The sequence below is a fragment of the Phoca vitulina genome, unplaced genomic scaffold, assembly GCF_004348235.1.
Source record: "Phoca vitulina isolate PV1807 unplaced genomic scaffold, GSC_HSeal_1.0 scaffold19, whole genome shotgun sequence".
In the NCBI taxonomy this organism is placed as follows: domain Eukaryota; kingdom Metazoa; phylum Chordata; class Mammalia; order Carnivora; family Phocidae; genus Phoca; species Phoca vitulina.
The window spans coordinates 9,547,037-9,561,859 of NW_022589722.1; the positions used below are offsets into that span (position 1 = coordinate 9,547,037).

Sequence of the window (14,823 nt, forward strand, 5' to 3'; positions counted from 1 at the left end):
AAATGGGCAGGGCGCCTGGGTGGCTCAGTTGGTTAGGCGACTGCCTTCGGCTCAGGTCATGATCCTGGAGTCCCGGGATCGAGTCCCGCATCGGGCTTCCTGCTCGGCGGGGAGTCTGCTTCTCCCTCTCACCCTCCTCCCTCTCATGTGCTCTCTCTCTCTCTCATTCTCACTCTCTCAAATAAATAAATAAAATCTTTAAAAAAAAAAAAAATGGGCAGAGGACCTTAACTGATATTTTTCCAAAGACATAGAGATGGTAAACAAATACATGAAAAGATGCCCAACATCACTAATCATCAGGGAAATGCAAATCAAAACCACAATGAGATATCACCTTATAGCTGTCAGAATAGCAACAAAAAGATGAGAAATAACAAGTGTTGGTGAGGATGTGGAGAAAAAGGAATGCTTGTGCACTGTTGGTGGGAATGAAATTGGTGCAACTACAGCAAAAAACAGTATGGAGGTTCCTCAAAAAATTAAAAATAGAATTACCATATGATCCAGGAATTCCACTACTGGGTATTTACCCAAGGAAAATGAAAACACTAATTCAAAAAAATAAATGCACCCCTATGTTAATTGTAGCATTATTTAAAATAGACAAGACATGGAAGCAACTTAAGTGCCCACCCATAGATGAATGGATAAAGAAGATGTGGTATACATATACAGTGGAGTATTAGTCATAAAAAAGAATGTGATCTTACCATCTGTGACAACATGGATGGACTAGAGGGTATTGTGCTAAGCAAAGTCAGACTGAGACAACAAATACCATATGATTTCACGTATAACAAACATACAAAACATATAAAAAACAAAACAAAAAAATAAAAAGCAGAAACAGACCCATAAATACAGAAAACAAATTGATGGTTGCCAGAGGAGAGGGAGACAGGATGATAAGCAAAATAGGTGGAGTGGGTAAATAAATAAATAAAACAAGGATAGTAATGAATTATAACCCATTATTAAAAGCGGAGTTCATGATGACATAAATAAATAAATGGGCAGACTGTAAGTTTGATGAGTAATATATGTAACTTATATAACTTCAAAGTACATCTACACAAAATGCTAATTAATTGCAAAGGGAAAACTTTAGAAAGGAAAAACCTGGCAGAGCCACCAAAACTTTAGAAAGGAAAAACTACCCTGAATTATTCAAGTGAGAGAACTTATCACTAATGGGACAAATCAAAATAGGGTGCCACCTAATAGAACGCAACAAGAACATGATACGGCTTCTGTGATAGTCCTCCTCAGGACACAAAGCCTGAATCTAGTCATGAGACTAGACTGACGGACCCACACCGAAGGACTTTACAACATAACTGGCCTGTAATCTTCAAAAGCACAAAGATCATGAAAATCAAGGAAAAGCTAAGGAACAAATCTAGAGTGAGACTAGAGAGAAATGGGATCCATGTGAAATGCACGATTATATCCTCTGGCTGTAAAAGACCTTGTTGGCAAGTGATGAACATGGAATGGGGTCTGAAGATTAGACCGTAGTGGTATACCACTGTTAATTTTCTGCCTTTGATGGGTAAACTGTGGTTACATAGAATATCCTTGTTTGTAGGAATCACACACTTGAGTATTCAGGTCATCCCTTTGGCAACCTACTTTGAAATGATTCAGATACTTGTAACTTCTCAGAAAGTTTAGGACTGTTCCCAATTTTAAAAAATTGTAAAACAGATCACATTCTACTTTAGTGACTTTCAAAGAAACTTAGAAAAAAGGCCAAAAAACCATGGCTCACCACATCTACATGATCTAGGCTCTAGCTATTTCTCCTACTTCATTACCGAAAATCTTCCTTTCACTCATTCCACTCCAGCCAAACTGGCCATATTGCTGCTCTTTGAATACAAGCAAATAAATCTCAACACACAGGCCTTTGCCCTGTGGCTCCTACTGCCTGGAGCTCTTCCCCCCCTTTCTCTGGCTTGCTCCCTCCCCTCTTCAAATGTTAGTTCCTCAAAGATGCCTTCCCTAACCTCCAAATAAAACAGCCACCGGACCTTCCCATTACTCTTTATCTCTTTATGAATGCCAGCTTCATGTTATCTTCCTTGCACTTATCATTGCCTAAAACATAGAACACATCTGTTTTTCTGCCTTCCCTGCAATGAGAGCAAGAACTTTGTTGTATTACTGTCGTATTCCCAGTGCCTACAACAGTTCTTGGCACCTGGTAGGCATGCAATAAATAGTTATTTGAATGAGTAACGATGATAAATTGTGTTTGTTATTCACTAATTTAAATGTAAGATAATACCTGACTCTAATTAAAGATGATCAACCCAACTTCAAATTTTTTCATGGATCAAAGGTAAGAATCCACAAATTTAGAATTCCACAGTGTATTACACTCAGCAAAGGGGGGTCTGACAAACAAACAGCTAAACTTGTCCAACAGTACTTCTCCCTACATCTTAAGACTTTAAGCTTCCCTTACAAACAAGGGTCATCAAAGGTACTCAGTCCTTAGGAGGATCCTCTCCACAAAGAGATTCAGCTTTATATCCTCAGCTGCCCTCAGGCTCCTGCTGGAGTGATGTTTCTTCCACAGCTTTGAACCTCCTTTTTCGTGTGATCTCAGATCATATAAAAGAACTTGCTTGGCTGATTTTAGTACTTTTATCTTTTCATATTTTTTATTACTTTATCATCTTAAATGTGTTTCATCACATAATTTAAATCAGTTCCCCCTTGCCCCCACCCCACAGTCTCCCAAAATACAGACCATGAGCACTGATGTAAAGATGAGTGCTTTGAAGGAGACAGATTTCAATCCATCTGAGATCTGAACAAGACAGCCCACAGGCCTTCTGCATCCTCCCAGGACTAACCCCGCCCCCAAAACAATCAACTAAACAAATAACTAGGACACCTTGCCTCCTAAAACCAAATTCCACTTTGAGACCTGGGACTCCAATAGTGCCTCTGACATATAAAATGTCCCTTGAGAGAAAGTAGATAGCTCTTAACCTAAAATCACAGTCCCTCAGACCTTAAAAGAACCATAGGCTATTACTGCCCATTAAAAAGAGCACAGGGGTGCCTGGGTGGCTCGGTTGGTTAAGTGTCTGACTCTTAACTTTGGCTCAGGTCATGATCTCAGTCATGGTACAGAGCCCCACAATGAGCTCCACGCTCAGCATGGAGTCTGCTTGAGCCCCTCTCCTTCTCCCTCTGCCCCTCCCCCCTACTCATCTGTGCATGTTCATTTTTTTCCTCTCTCTAAAATAAATAAATAAATCTTTTTTTTTTTATTTGCTTCCAATCCAGGGAGAGTATATATATATATTTTTAAAGATTTTATTTATTTACTTGTAAGAGAGAAAGAGAGGACAAGCAGGGGAAGCAGCAGAGGGAGAAGTAATCTCCCTGCTGAGCAAGGAGCCTGATGAGGGACTCAATCCCAGAACCCTGGGATCAAGACCTAAGCCGAAGGCAGACATTTAACCGACTGAGCCACCGAGGCATCCCTAAATAAATAAATCTTAAAAAACACATAAAAAGAGCACAAAATGCAGCCTCAAATGTAACATCACTGCTGCTTTCTCATGTTAAGAGCCCCTGAGTTGTATTATAAAGACATAATCCAATACAGGCATACCTCGGAGAAATCGCAGGTTTGGTTCCAGACTAACACAATAAAGCAAATATTGCAATAAAGCAAGTCAAATGAGTTTTTTTGGTTTTCCAGTACATGCAAGTTATGTTTATACCATACTATAGTCTATTACGTGTGCAATAACAATATGTCTAAAAAAAAAAAACCAACATGCCTTGATTTAAAAATACTTTATTGCTAAAAATACTAACCATCATCTGAGCTTTTAGGGAGGGTTTTTTTTTTTTTAAGCTTTTAGGGAGTTTTAATCTTTTTGCTGTGGAGGGTCTTGCCTTGAGGTTGACGGCTGCTGACTGACCAGGGTGGTAGGGTGGCTGTGGCAATTTCTTAAAATAAGACAACAATGAAGTCTGTCACACTGATTTGACTCTTCTTTTCATGAACAATTTCTCTGTAACATGCAATGCTGTTTGACAGCACTTACCCAGAGTAAAACTTTCAAAATTGTGGAGTCAATCCTCTCAAACCTGCCACCGCTTTATCAACTAAGTTTATGTGATATTCTAAATCCCTTGTTGTCATTTCAACAATCTTCACAGCATCTTCACCAGGAGTAAATTCCATATCAAGAAACTATTTGCTCATCCATAAGAAGCACAGGAGGAAAGAGGCATAAGAAGAAGTGTTTGGGATGATAGAAATATCCTGTATCTTCATTTGGGCAGTGATTACACAGGAATGTTTATTGTCAGAAGTCATTAAAGGCACATTTGAAATTAGTTCATTTATTGATTGTAACTTATGCCTTAATAAATTGATTTTAAAACTTATAAATAATTCATCCAGAAAAAAGAAAAAAGGAACTCATCTGTTCAAGTTTAATCATGAGATTGCAGTAATTCAGTCACATCTTTAGGCTCAGCTTCTAATTCTAGTTCTGTTGCTATTTCTACATTTACGTCCATAGTTACTTTATCCACTCAAGTCTTGAACCCTCAAAACCATCCACGATCAATAAGTTGGAATCAACTTCTTCCAAACTCCTGTTGATATTTTGAACTCTTCCCATGAAAAAACATATGTTTTTAATGGCATCTAGAATGGTGAATCCTTTCGAGGTTTTCTTTTTTCTCTTTAAAGATTTTATTTATTTGACAAAGAGAGACACAGCGAGAGAGGGAACACAAGCAGGGGGAGTGGGAGAGGGAGAAGCAGGCTTCCCGCTGAGCAGGGAGGCCGATGCAGGGCTCGATCCCAGGACGCTGGGATCATGAGCCGAGCCGAAGGCAGACTCTTAATGACTGAGTCACCCTAGGCGCCCCTTGAGAAGGTTTTCAATCTACTTTGCCCAGATCCATCAGAGGAATCACTACCTATGGCAGCTCTAGCCTTATGCAATGTATTTCTTAAAAGAAACCTGAAAATCAAAATCACTCCTTGATCTGTGGGCTAGAGAATAGATGCTGTGTTAGCAGGCATGAAACAACATGAATCTCATTGTCCATCTCCACCAGACCTCCTGGGTGACCAGGTACATTGTCAGTAAGCAGCAATATTTTGAAAGGAATCTTTTTTTCTGAGCGGTAGGTCTCAAAAGTGGGCTTAAAATATTTAGTAAACCATGTTGCAAACATATGTGCTGTCATCCAGGCTTTGTTCTTCTACTGATAGAGCACAGGTAGATTTATCTTAATTCTTAAGGGCCATGGGATTTTCTAACAGTGAATACAGGCTTTAGCTGAAAATCACCAGCTGCATTAGCCCCTAATAAAAGAGCCAGCCTATCCTTTGAAGCTTCAAAGCCAGGCATTAACTTCTCTCTAGCTATGAAAGTCCTCAATGACATCTTCTCCCAATAGAAGGCTGTTCCGTGTACACTGAAAATCTGTTGTTTAGTGTAGCCACCTTCACTAATTACCTTAGCTAGATCTTCTGGAGAACTTGCTGCTTCACCTTGCACTTTTATGTTATGGAGACGGTTTCTTTACTTAAATTTCATGAACTAAACTCTGCTAGCTTCACTTTTCTTGGGCAGCTTCCTCACCTCTCTCAGCCTTCATAGAACTGGAGAGAGTTAGGGCTTTGCTCTGGTTTAAGGTCTGGCTTAGGCAATGCTGTGGTTCCAGAACACTGAAACTTTCTCCATATCAGCAATAAGGCTATTTCACTTTCTTAAAATTCTTGTGTTCACTGGAGTAGCACTTTTAATTTCCTTCAAGAACTTTTCCTTTGCGGGGCACCTGGGTGGCTCAGTCGGTTAAGCGTCTGCCTTCAGCTCAGGTCATGATCCCACGGTCCTGGGATCCAGCCCTGCATCGGGCTCCTTGCTCAGCAGGGAGTCTGCTTTCCTCCTTCTCCCTCTGCCTGCCGTTCCCACTGCTTGTGCTCTCTCTCTCTGTCAAATGGATGGATAAAATCTTAAAAAAAAAAAAAAAAAAAGAAAAGAAAAGAACTTTTCCTTTGTATTCACAGCTTAGCTAACTGATGCAAGAGGCCTAGCTTTCAGCTTATCTTGGCTTTCGACATGCCTTCCTCACCAAGCTTTATCATTTTCAGCTCCTGATTTAAAGTGATAGACGTGCAACTCTTCCTTTCACTTGAACACTCAGAGGTCTTTGGTGGGTTATTAATTGGCTTAATTTCAATATTGTGTCTCAGGGAATAGGGAGGCCTGAGGACAGGAAGACAGGGTAGTGGCCAGTTGGTGGAGCAGTCAGAACATACGCAACATTTATTAAGTTTACCGTCTTATATGGGCGCAGTGCACGGCGCCACAAAACAATTACAATAGTAGTATCAAAGATCACTTGATTATGGGTCACCATAACAAATATAGTAACAATGAAAAAACTTGAATCTTGTGAGAATTGGGGTGTGTGGGTGGCTCAGTCAGTTAAGCATCCAACTCTTGCTTTTGGCTCAGGTCATGATCTCAGGGTTGTGAGATCAAGCCCTGTGTCAGGCTCCATGCTGGGTGTGGAGGCTGCTTAAGATTCTCTCTCTCCCTCTCCCTCCACCCCCACTGCCACCCCAATAAAAATAAAATGAAATACTGCCAAGAATTACCAAACGGAGACGTAAAGTGAGCAAATGGTGTTAGAAAAATGGCACCAACAGACTTGCTCAAGGCAGGGTTGCCACAAACCTTCAATGCGTAAAAAACTTATTATCTGATATGGACAGCACAATAAAGCAAAGCATAATGAAACTAGGTATGCCTATATCATGTTCTTCAAACAACATCACTGACAAGGGTCAATGCTCCTAATTAGTCCAAATAGCACACGAGAGGTTGAAAACTGATTGTAGGTGAAATCTGACAAATGTGTTTTGCTTAGTTCACAATTTCCATTCCGTCCAATCAAGTAGCCTATTTAAATAAAATAAAATAAAAAATTCACTTCCTTAGTCACATTAGTCACATTTCACAGTGCCCTGGGCTACCTTAGTACACAGCACAGACATAGAACATTTCTATCATCAGAAAAAGTTCTATTGGATACTGCTGTATTTAAGCTGACAAATATTTTAAATTAACATTTAAAAAACAAGAAGTTTGGGCGCCTGGGTGGCTTAGTTGGTTAGGCGTCTGCCTTCAGCTCAGGTCATGATCCCAGGGTTCTGGGATCGAGTCCCGCATCAGGCTCCCTGCTCAGCGGGGAGTCTGCTTCTCCCTCTCCTTCCGCCCCTTCCCCTGCTCATGCTCATGGGTGCGCACGTGCGCTCTCGCGCAAAATAAAAAATCTTAAACAACAACAACAACAAAACAAGAAACCTCCCAATGAAATACACATTTCCACTTTCTATCTAGAAACCACTGGCTGAATTCTCAGCTGATGGAACTGGAAGTGATGAATAGCACTGCTGTCCTCTTTGACGCAGTGTCTGCTTTTCAGTCTATAGTCCCCACTACTCCCTATTGTCTCACACTGTACTTCACTCACTCATGTTACATGCCTGGATTTCTAATTGAGTCTTCAGAATAGAAGTGAATACTCTGAGATTATTCCAGTTTCTACTCAATAGAGCCCAAAACTTTTTCTGATGCTCAAGTTCAACTAAAACAAAACATCACAGTTACCTAACATACCTTATTTCTAGTTTTTGGTGAAATTTTCTAGACTGACTGTAACAGATATCCAGAGTTTAATAACTGTGTATCAAACAAATGGCATTATTTTAGCAATCTATGAAATAGATATGAGTACTTTGCTTTGAAATATTTTATATAAAATTTGATAATTCAAGTAAGAGCATTTAGAATTCAATGTCAAAATAGGTATATTATAGGGGCGCCTGGGTGGCATAGCTCAGGTTGTGATCCCAGGGTCCTGGGATCGAGCCCCGCATCAGGCTCCCTGCTCAGCAGGGAGCCTCCTTCACCCCCTCCCTCTGCCGCTACCCTTGCTTGTGCTCTCTTGCTCTCTCTCAAATGAATAAATAAAATCTTTTGGTATATTATAAAATTAGTTTTTAGAGACCTAAGGAATTTGAGGGCTCTCATTTTACAGATGAGAAAACTAAGCCCCAGAAAGATTAAGGAACTTGCTTAAAGTCAAACTGCCAAATACTCAGAGTCAGAATTCTTTATACTTTTTCCTTTACTCACAGCAGGTGATAATGTGGCATACTGTTTTTTCCCAAAGACAGGCACACCATTATATATGCCAACATATAATGTGATGTTGACATGCCTCCATTAAGAGGCAGGGTCTTTGTTCTCCTTCATTAAGCCTGGGCACAGTTTTCTAATTGCCTCAACCAATGGAATGCAGAAATGATACTGGATGATTTCCAAGACTAAGTCAGTTAAGGCAACAGGGCTTTTGCCAAGTGTTCTCTCTAGAGCACCTGCCTGAGGAAGCCCAGGCTACCTGAGGGTGTTCCAACCCAATGCTCCAGCTATGCCCCTAGCTGACAGCCCCCACCAACTGCCAGATACTGAATGAACAAGTCTTCAGATGATTCTGGCATCCAGCCTTTGAGTCTTCTACCTGACACTGTGGAGCAGAGATAAGCTATCCTGACTGTGTCTTGCCTGAACTCCTGACCCATAAAAACTATGAGAGATAAATACTTGTTGTTTTAAGACACAAAGCTTTAGGGCTCTTTATTACACAGTCACCATACCTGGGACAGATGCTTTCAGAATACCACTGTTTTATAAATAGATATTCAACAAATATTTGTGTAATGAAACAAATACTGCCAAGCCAAATAAAATAAAATGTTGACTTAGTTTACCATTCAGGGGGCACCATGCTTCCATCCACATCCCAAAATGTGTTTTTGCCATTCATTTCAGTAGTATATATAACCCATCGGTGACGGCCTGGGTGGAAAGATCAACATTTATAAAGATGTGAGGAAATAAAGACAACCTTAACAAAACAAAAACAAACAAAAATAAGCATAATTGTATAATATCAAAGAAGACAACTATTTTTTATTAATAAAAGACTTTTATGTGCTCTTATGTAAGAGAAAAGTTAGAGGAATAGCACCCTGGGTATATTAGTGGAGACATGCCTCAGGAAGTATATGGCAAGCTTTTATCAATAGCCTGGCAGCTACAAGAGCAAAATCCCTACACTGAGACTGAGACCCACTCTGTGGCTGGGGCTCAGGCATTTCCCACAGTGGAGAACTCTTGCTTCTCCCCTGTCCTTCTGCCAAGGGAGTAGAGGAGAGTAGGGGAATGTGTTCCCAGCTGTTCAGGGTATTCAGGAGAGAAAGTGCTCTTCTGAGACTGGGGCAGGAGAAATGCATTCACAGCAGTCATACTCAAATTATATGTTTCCATATAAATATTTTAAAATGACCACCAGAGATCCTTTTGGAAATTGGTGATAATACATAATAAGCAAACATAAACAATGGTCAGATAAGTAAGGCAGCTCATGTCATCAAAACAGTATGGCAGCATTCTTTATTTAACAAATTTCTGTGGAATAGTTGGGGGCCTAATTACAATTTACAGGAGTGTTTCTATTCTACTAAGTTGAGCAGAGACCTGGATTCTAATCAAGACTTTGTCACTTATTATCAATGGATTTTAGATAAGTTTTATGAGCCTCAGTTTCTCTGTTAAAAGTGGATGAATATAGGGGCACTGGCTGGCTCAGTCGGTAGAGCATGAGACTCTTGATCTCAGGGTTGTAAGTTCAAGCCCCATGCTGGGTGTAGAGATTACGTAAAAATAAAATCTTAAAAAAAAAGTGGATGATTATACCTACATCTTCAGGTCGCTATGAAAATTAAATATCACACACATACATCTAGTTTAGCACTGGGCAAAAAAGTACATAATAAATGTTAATTCCTTCCACCTCTTCCTTACTGCCCCCATCCCCCAAACAGAAAATACTGAATTCATCCCTGTAATGTATTTTAAGCCAATAAACAAAAAGTAATCTGCATTTACTTTATACAGTTTTCTTTTTTTTTTTTTTTAAGATTTTATTTATTTATTTGACAGAGAGAGAGAGCGTGCACGTACGTGAGAGAGCACAAGCAGGGGGAGTGGCGGGGCAGAGGGAGAGGGAGAAGTAGGCTCCCCACGGAGCAGGGAGCTGGATGCGGGGCTCAATCCCAAGACCCCGGGATCATGACCTGAGCTGAAGGCAGACGCTTAACCGACTGAGCCACCCAGGAGCCCTTTATAGAGTTTTCCTAGGTAAATACATAATCAACAAATATCAACTAATGCTATTTAAATATGACCTTATCTTTTAAAGGAAATACAGATTTTTCAAGCACATCTAGGATCCTCTGGAGCCCAGGTGCCTTTAAGGGGCCCCTCTGGCATCCCCCTGGTGCTAAGGCATCTGCCTGGGCCTCTCCCTACAGCCCTAGGCAGCTTCTTAACCATCCTGAAGCCTTCTCCCAAGCCCTAGACCAAATGGAAACAATAAAGCTTTTTGCAGGGAAAAAAAAAATTCAAGATTTGCTTCTTCTGTTAGAGAAATCAATCTTGAGAATAAGTAACTAAAAGTAAACTACAATCCAATTAGGCAGGGGAATGTGAAGGCAGATGAAAAAACCTTGGAAAAGGTTTCACAGAATTATTAGGTCATGATGATAGAGATGGGCCTTAACAATCTCACAATATACATATATCAAAATTTTAAATGTACATACTTAGACTCAGCAATTCTACTTCCAGGAATTTATTCTTACAACACTTAAACAAATGAATGTGGATGTAGTTACAAGCGAGTCACTGCAGCATTGTTTCTAATAGCATAAGGTTGAAGGCAATCTAAATATCAGTAGTGAAGTGCTTGAAAGAAGAATGATTCTTTCATACAGTGGAATATTGTGTTGCTATTAAAAAGAATGCTAATTTTTTTTTTTTAAATATATTTATTTATTTGACAGAGAGAGACACAGCGAGAAAGGGAACACAAGCAGGGGGAGTGGAAGAGGGAGAAGCAGGCTTCCCGCAGAGCAGAGAGCCCGATGTGGGTCTCGATCCCAGGATCCTGGGATCACGACCTGAGCCGAAGGCAGACACTTAACGACTGAGCCACCCAGGCGCCCCATGAATGCTAATTTTTTTAATAAAAAAAAAACACAAACAAAAATTCAAACAAAGAAGAATGCTATAGATACATCCAACTTACCACTATGGAAAAATGGCCCATAGTTTTAAGTAAAAATATTTCCATTTACAAACAACATACATAACATAATCCCATGAAATTAAAAAAAAAGGTATGTTGTTTATACAGTCATAAAGAAGCTCTTTGTACATTATGGAAAACAGAGTCAAATCAAGTCTCAGGGCGCCTGGGTGGCTCAGTCGGTTAAGCATCTGCCTTCCGCTTAGGTCACGATCCCAGAGCCCCCAGATGGGGAGTCTGCGTCTCTCTCTCCCTCCGCTCCTTCCCCCAGCCCCTGCTCTCTCTCTAATAAATAAAATAAAAAATCTTAAAAAAAACAAAACAAGTCTCAATCTCACTCTCATTTATTTATACCAAAAAATACTGTACTCACCAAAAAACTGCTTGTTGTCTTCATAGTATTTGTTTCCATATTTGTCTTCCCCCACTAAGGTACCAACCCTCACATCATTTGCCCTGTGAATATCCAAAAAAAAAAAAAAGAGAGAGAGAGAGAGAAACATTTTACAATGATTCTTTGTTCAAAGCACAAAATACAGTGAGTATAACAACTTTCAGAAACAAAGTCTGCTGCATCGACTAGTAAAATGAGGAGATGTGGGGATGGTCACTAGTTGTACACTTCTAGCCTCCATCTTCAGGATCAAGCCAGCCACTGCGGAAGAATCAGCTTCAGGTAAGAACTCTAGAATCCCTGCTCAAGTCGCCCCCAGTACCATGTAGACACAGAGAAAGATAGAAAAGATAGATCGACTCTACGGATATGCTTAAAATTACACTAAATATATAGATGCAATATCTTCAAATTACAAGACTACTTTTATCTATTACTCCAAGGCCATGAAGCACTGCAGTTAGCAAAAAACCTCAGGAAATCTGAAAGCCAAAGTATTTCATCTTAAAATGATTCGAATGTCTCCAGGGCTTTCATTTGATTCTGGGTCTCCGATTCGGTTCCCGCGGACGATGCTGCTCCTCCAACTGAACCAATGTCAGGACTAGTAGGGGCCGTTACGATCATCTCCGCCAATGCCTTACTAGTACAGAGGAGGAAACTGAAGGCCAGTGAAGGTAAAAACTTTCCCAAGGTCAGAGCGTAGGGCAAAGCTCACTACTCTCCAGAAAGCCGGGCAGGGGTGCAGCCCACACGCCCTCGACTCTTACTGTCTCTACAGCTGGCTCTGATCCTGTCTCAAGGAGACTCCTGGACACACACTTCGGCCTGGGGACGCAGGGCAGAGATTGGGCAGACTGTCCTTGACAAGAGCTGCGAATTCGCCAAGGGGATCCAAGCCCGGGACTCCTTCCAAGAAACCAGGTAACTCAAGTATAATCCCAGAGGCCAAGAGCATGGCTCTGGCCACCTACCTGAAGAAAACCCGTAGATAGCCACGGAGGCCGCCGTGGCCGCTGACCTGCTGCAGCCCGCGTTTCAGGACCTGCAAGAGCTCCATCTTGTCCCGTAGGCCCAGCCTCCCGGGTACGACGCTCAAAACGCACCGGAGGAAGCGAACACTGCGCAGGACGGTACCCACCCCGAAAAGTTCCCGCTCGCGCACGCGCGTAAGAAACGCGGGGATGGCTCTACGCATGCGCGGAGCTAGAGCTTCTCTGCGCGACCACTTTACGGTTTGCCGGGAAACGCTCAGCTAGTTTCCCTGGGAAGCGAAGGCACGGTAATTACTAAGTTTTTAGGGGCTCTATTTGAAGTGCGGGGCATGTGGTAGAGAGTTCACCCAGACTAGGCTTCCGTAGGTGGAGGTTCCTCCTCGAGGGACCTCAGTGTCCTCCTCTAAAATGATTGGCTCAGACTACTTCAAAAAATCCTTTCTTGTCCTAGAAACAAGATACCATTAACAAATTCGATATTGAATACATTCGATATGAGTACATATACTAGTGTAGGTAGGAGAGCGAGGAGGATGTATAGAAAAGTATAAGTTTAATATCTGCTCTCAAAGATTTAGTTGCAAAGTTAAAATTCAAAATTTAAACGCTTAAAAATTTATTAGAAAACTAAATCGTGCGTGTTACTTAAAATTTTTAAATAATAAAGGATATTAAATGAATATTTCAATTTTCCAGTGTCTATTTTATTTTACATAGTATGCTTTAAAACTTGTGTTTTTGTTTCGTTTTGTTTGTGTGTGTGTGTGTGTCCTTCCAATTTATTTGACGAAAAAAACTGCAGTTTCTCCAGTAGAGTGTTCCACAGTCTGGATTTTGTTGATCATGTCCCTGTGTTCCTCTATCCCCTGTATTTCCTATGTATTTGTAGTTAATTACACCTAGGTGCTTGCCCAGATTTGTGTGTTTTTTTTTATGTTGTTAGGTATATTTTATAGGTGATGATATCTTCCCATCAGGAAGCATACATTCACTTTTTGTGATTTTTAGCAGACATTGGTGAGCATTGCCTAAATAATTTCATTTTCTTCTTCATTAGTCACAATTGTTAAAGAGACACTTCCCTTCAACTATCTGGTTCCTGATACACAGTTCATATAGAAAAGGCAGGATGGGTGCTTGATTCTTTTATTTAGGTATTCAAAATTATAAGTTGGTTCCCTAGCATCTTTTTTTTTCTTTTGTGGCAAAAAACACAACATAAAATGTACTATCCTAACTATTCTTAAGTGTATAGTAGTGTTAACTATATGCACATTGTTGTACACCAGATCTCTAGAGCCTTTTCATCTTGCAAAACTGAAACCCTATATGCACTGAACCACCATAACATTTCACTTCAGATAGTTGCTATAAGTGGAACCATGCAGTACTTGTCTTTTTGCAACTAGCTTATTTTACTTAGCAAGATGTCCTTAAGTTTCATCCAGGTTGTAGCTATGACAGGATTTCCTTCTTTTTAAAGGCTGAATAATATTCTATTGCATGTATATATCACATTTTCTTCCTCCATTCATCTTTTGATGGACATATTGGACATTTTAGGTTGCTTCTACCTCTTGGCTAATGTAAATAATGCTGCAATAAACAGGGGAGTACGAATATCTCTTCCAAATTCTGTTTTCCAATCTTTTGGATGGATCCCCAGCATATCTTGTGTTTTCTGCTCTAGACATGCTATCAGCAGCTATTTCTCTAAGGATCCCTTCCCTAGGATTTTTTGTCTGTTCAAATCTCAGCTCTGTCACTTACTAGCTGTACTGGGCAAGGTGCTTAGCCTCATATTACTCATTTGTAAAATGGGGTTAATAATATTACCTAGGGCACCTGGGTGGCTCAGTTGGTTAAGCGACTGCCTTCGGCTCCGGTCATGATCCTGGAGTCCCTGGATCGAGTCCCGCATTGGGCTCCCTGCTCAGCGAGGAGCCTGCTTCTCCCTCTAACCCTCCCCCCTCTCATGTACTCTCTCTCTCATTCTCGCTCTCTCAAATAAATAAATAAATCTTTTTTAAAAAATAATATTACCTACATTATGGGACCATTGTGAGGATTAAATAAGAAAAGGTACATAAAATCCTTAACCCACTGCCTGGTATTATTATAAGTACACAACAAACATGAGTTGGATAAATTACTTCTTAATAATAGAAGAGGCATAGGTCTTCTTGAATAAATTTTTCGGACTACTTTGATTTC

The 14,823-nt window shown here is 40.5% G+C and overlaps 1 protein-coding gene across 1 annotated transcript in view; it reads right to left on the reverse strand.

The window, feature by feature from the left end:
• The window catches only part of NDUFA12 (NADH:ubiquinone oxidoreductase subunit A12), a 28,783-nt gene extending 16,048 nt beyond the window's left edge, over positions 1-12,735 (reverse strand). Inside the window, exons 1-3 of the mRNA XM_032416655.1 lie at positions 12,589-12,735; positions 11,594-11,676; positions 8,840-8,927 (exon numbers count right to left, since the gene is read on the reverse strand). Coding sequence (XP_032272546.1) covers positions 8,840-8,927; positions 11,594-11,676; positions 12,589-12,674 — 257 coding nt within the window. The 5' untranslated portion in view covers positions 12,675-12,735. The remainder of the gene's footprint in view (positions 1-8,839; positions 8,928-11,593; positions 11,677-12,588) is intronic.
• Positions 12,736-14,823: the final 2,088 nt, after the last annotated feature.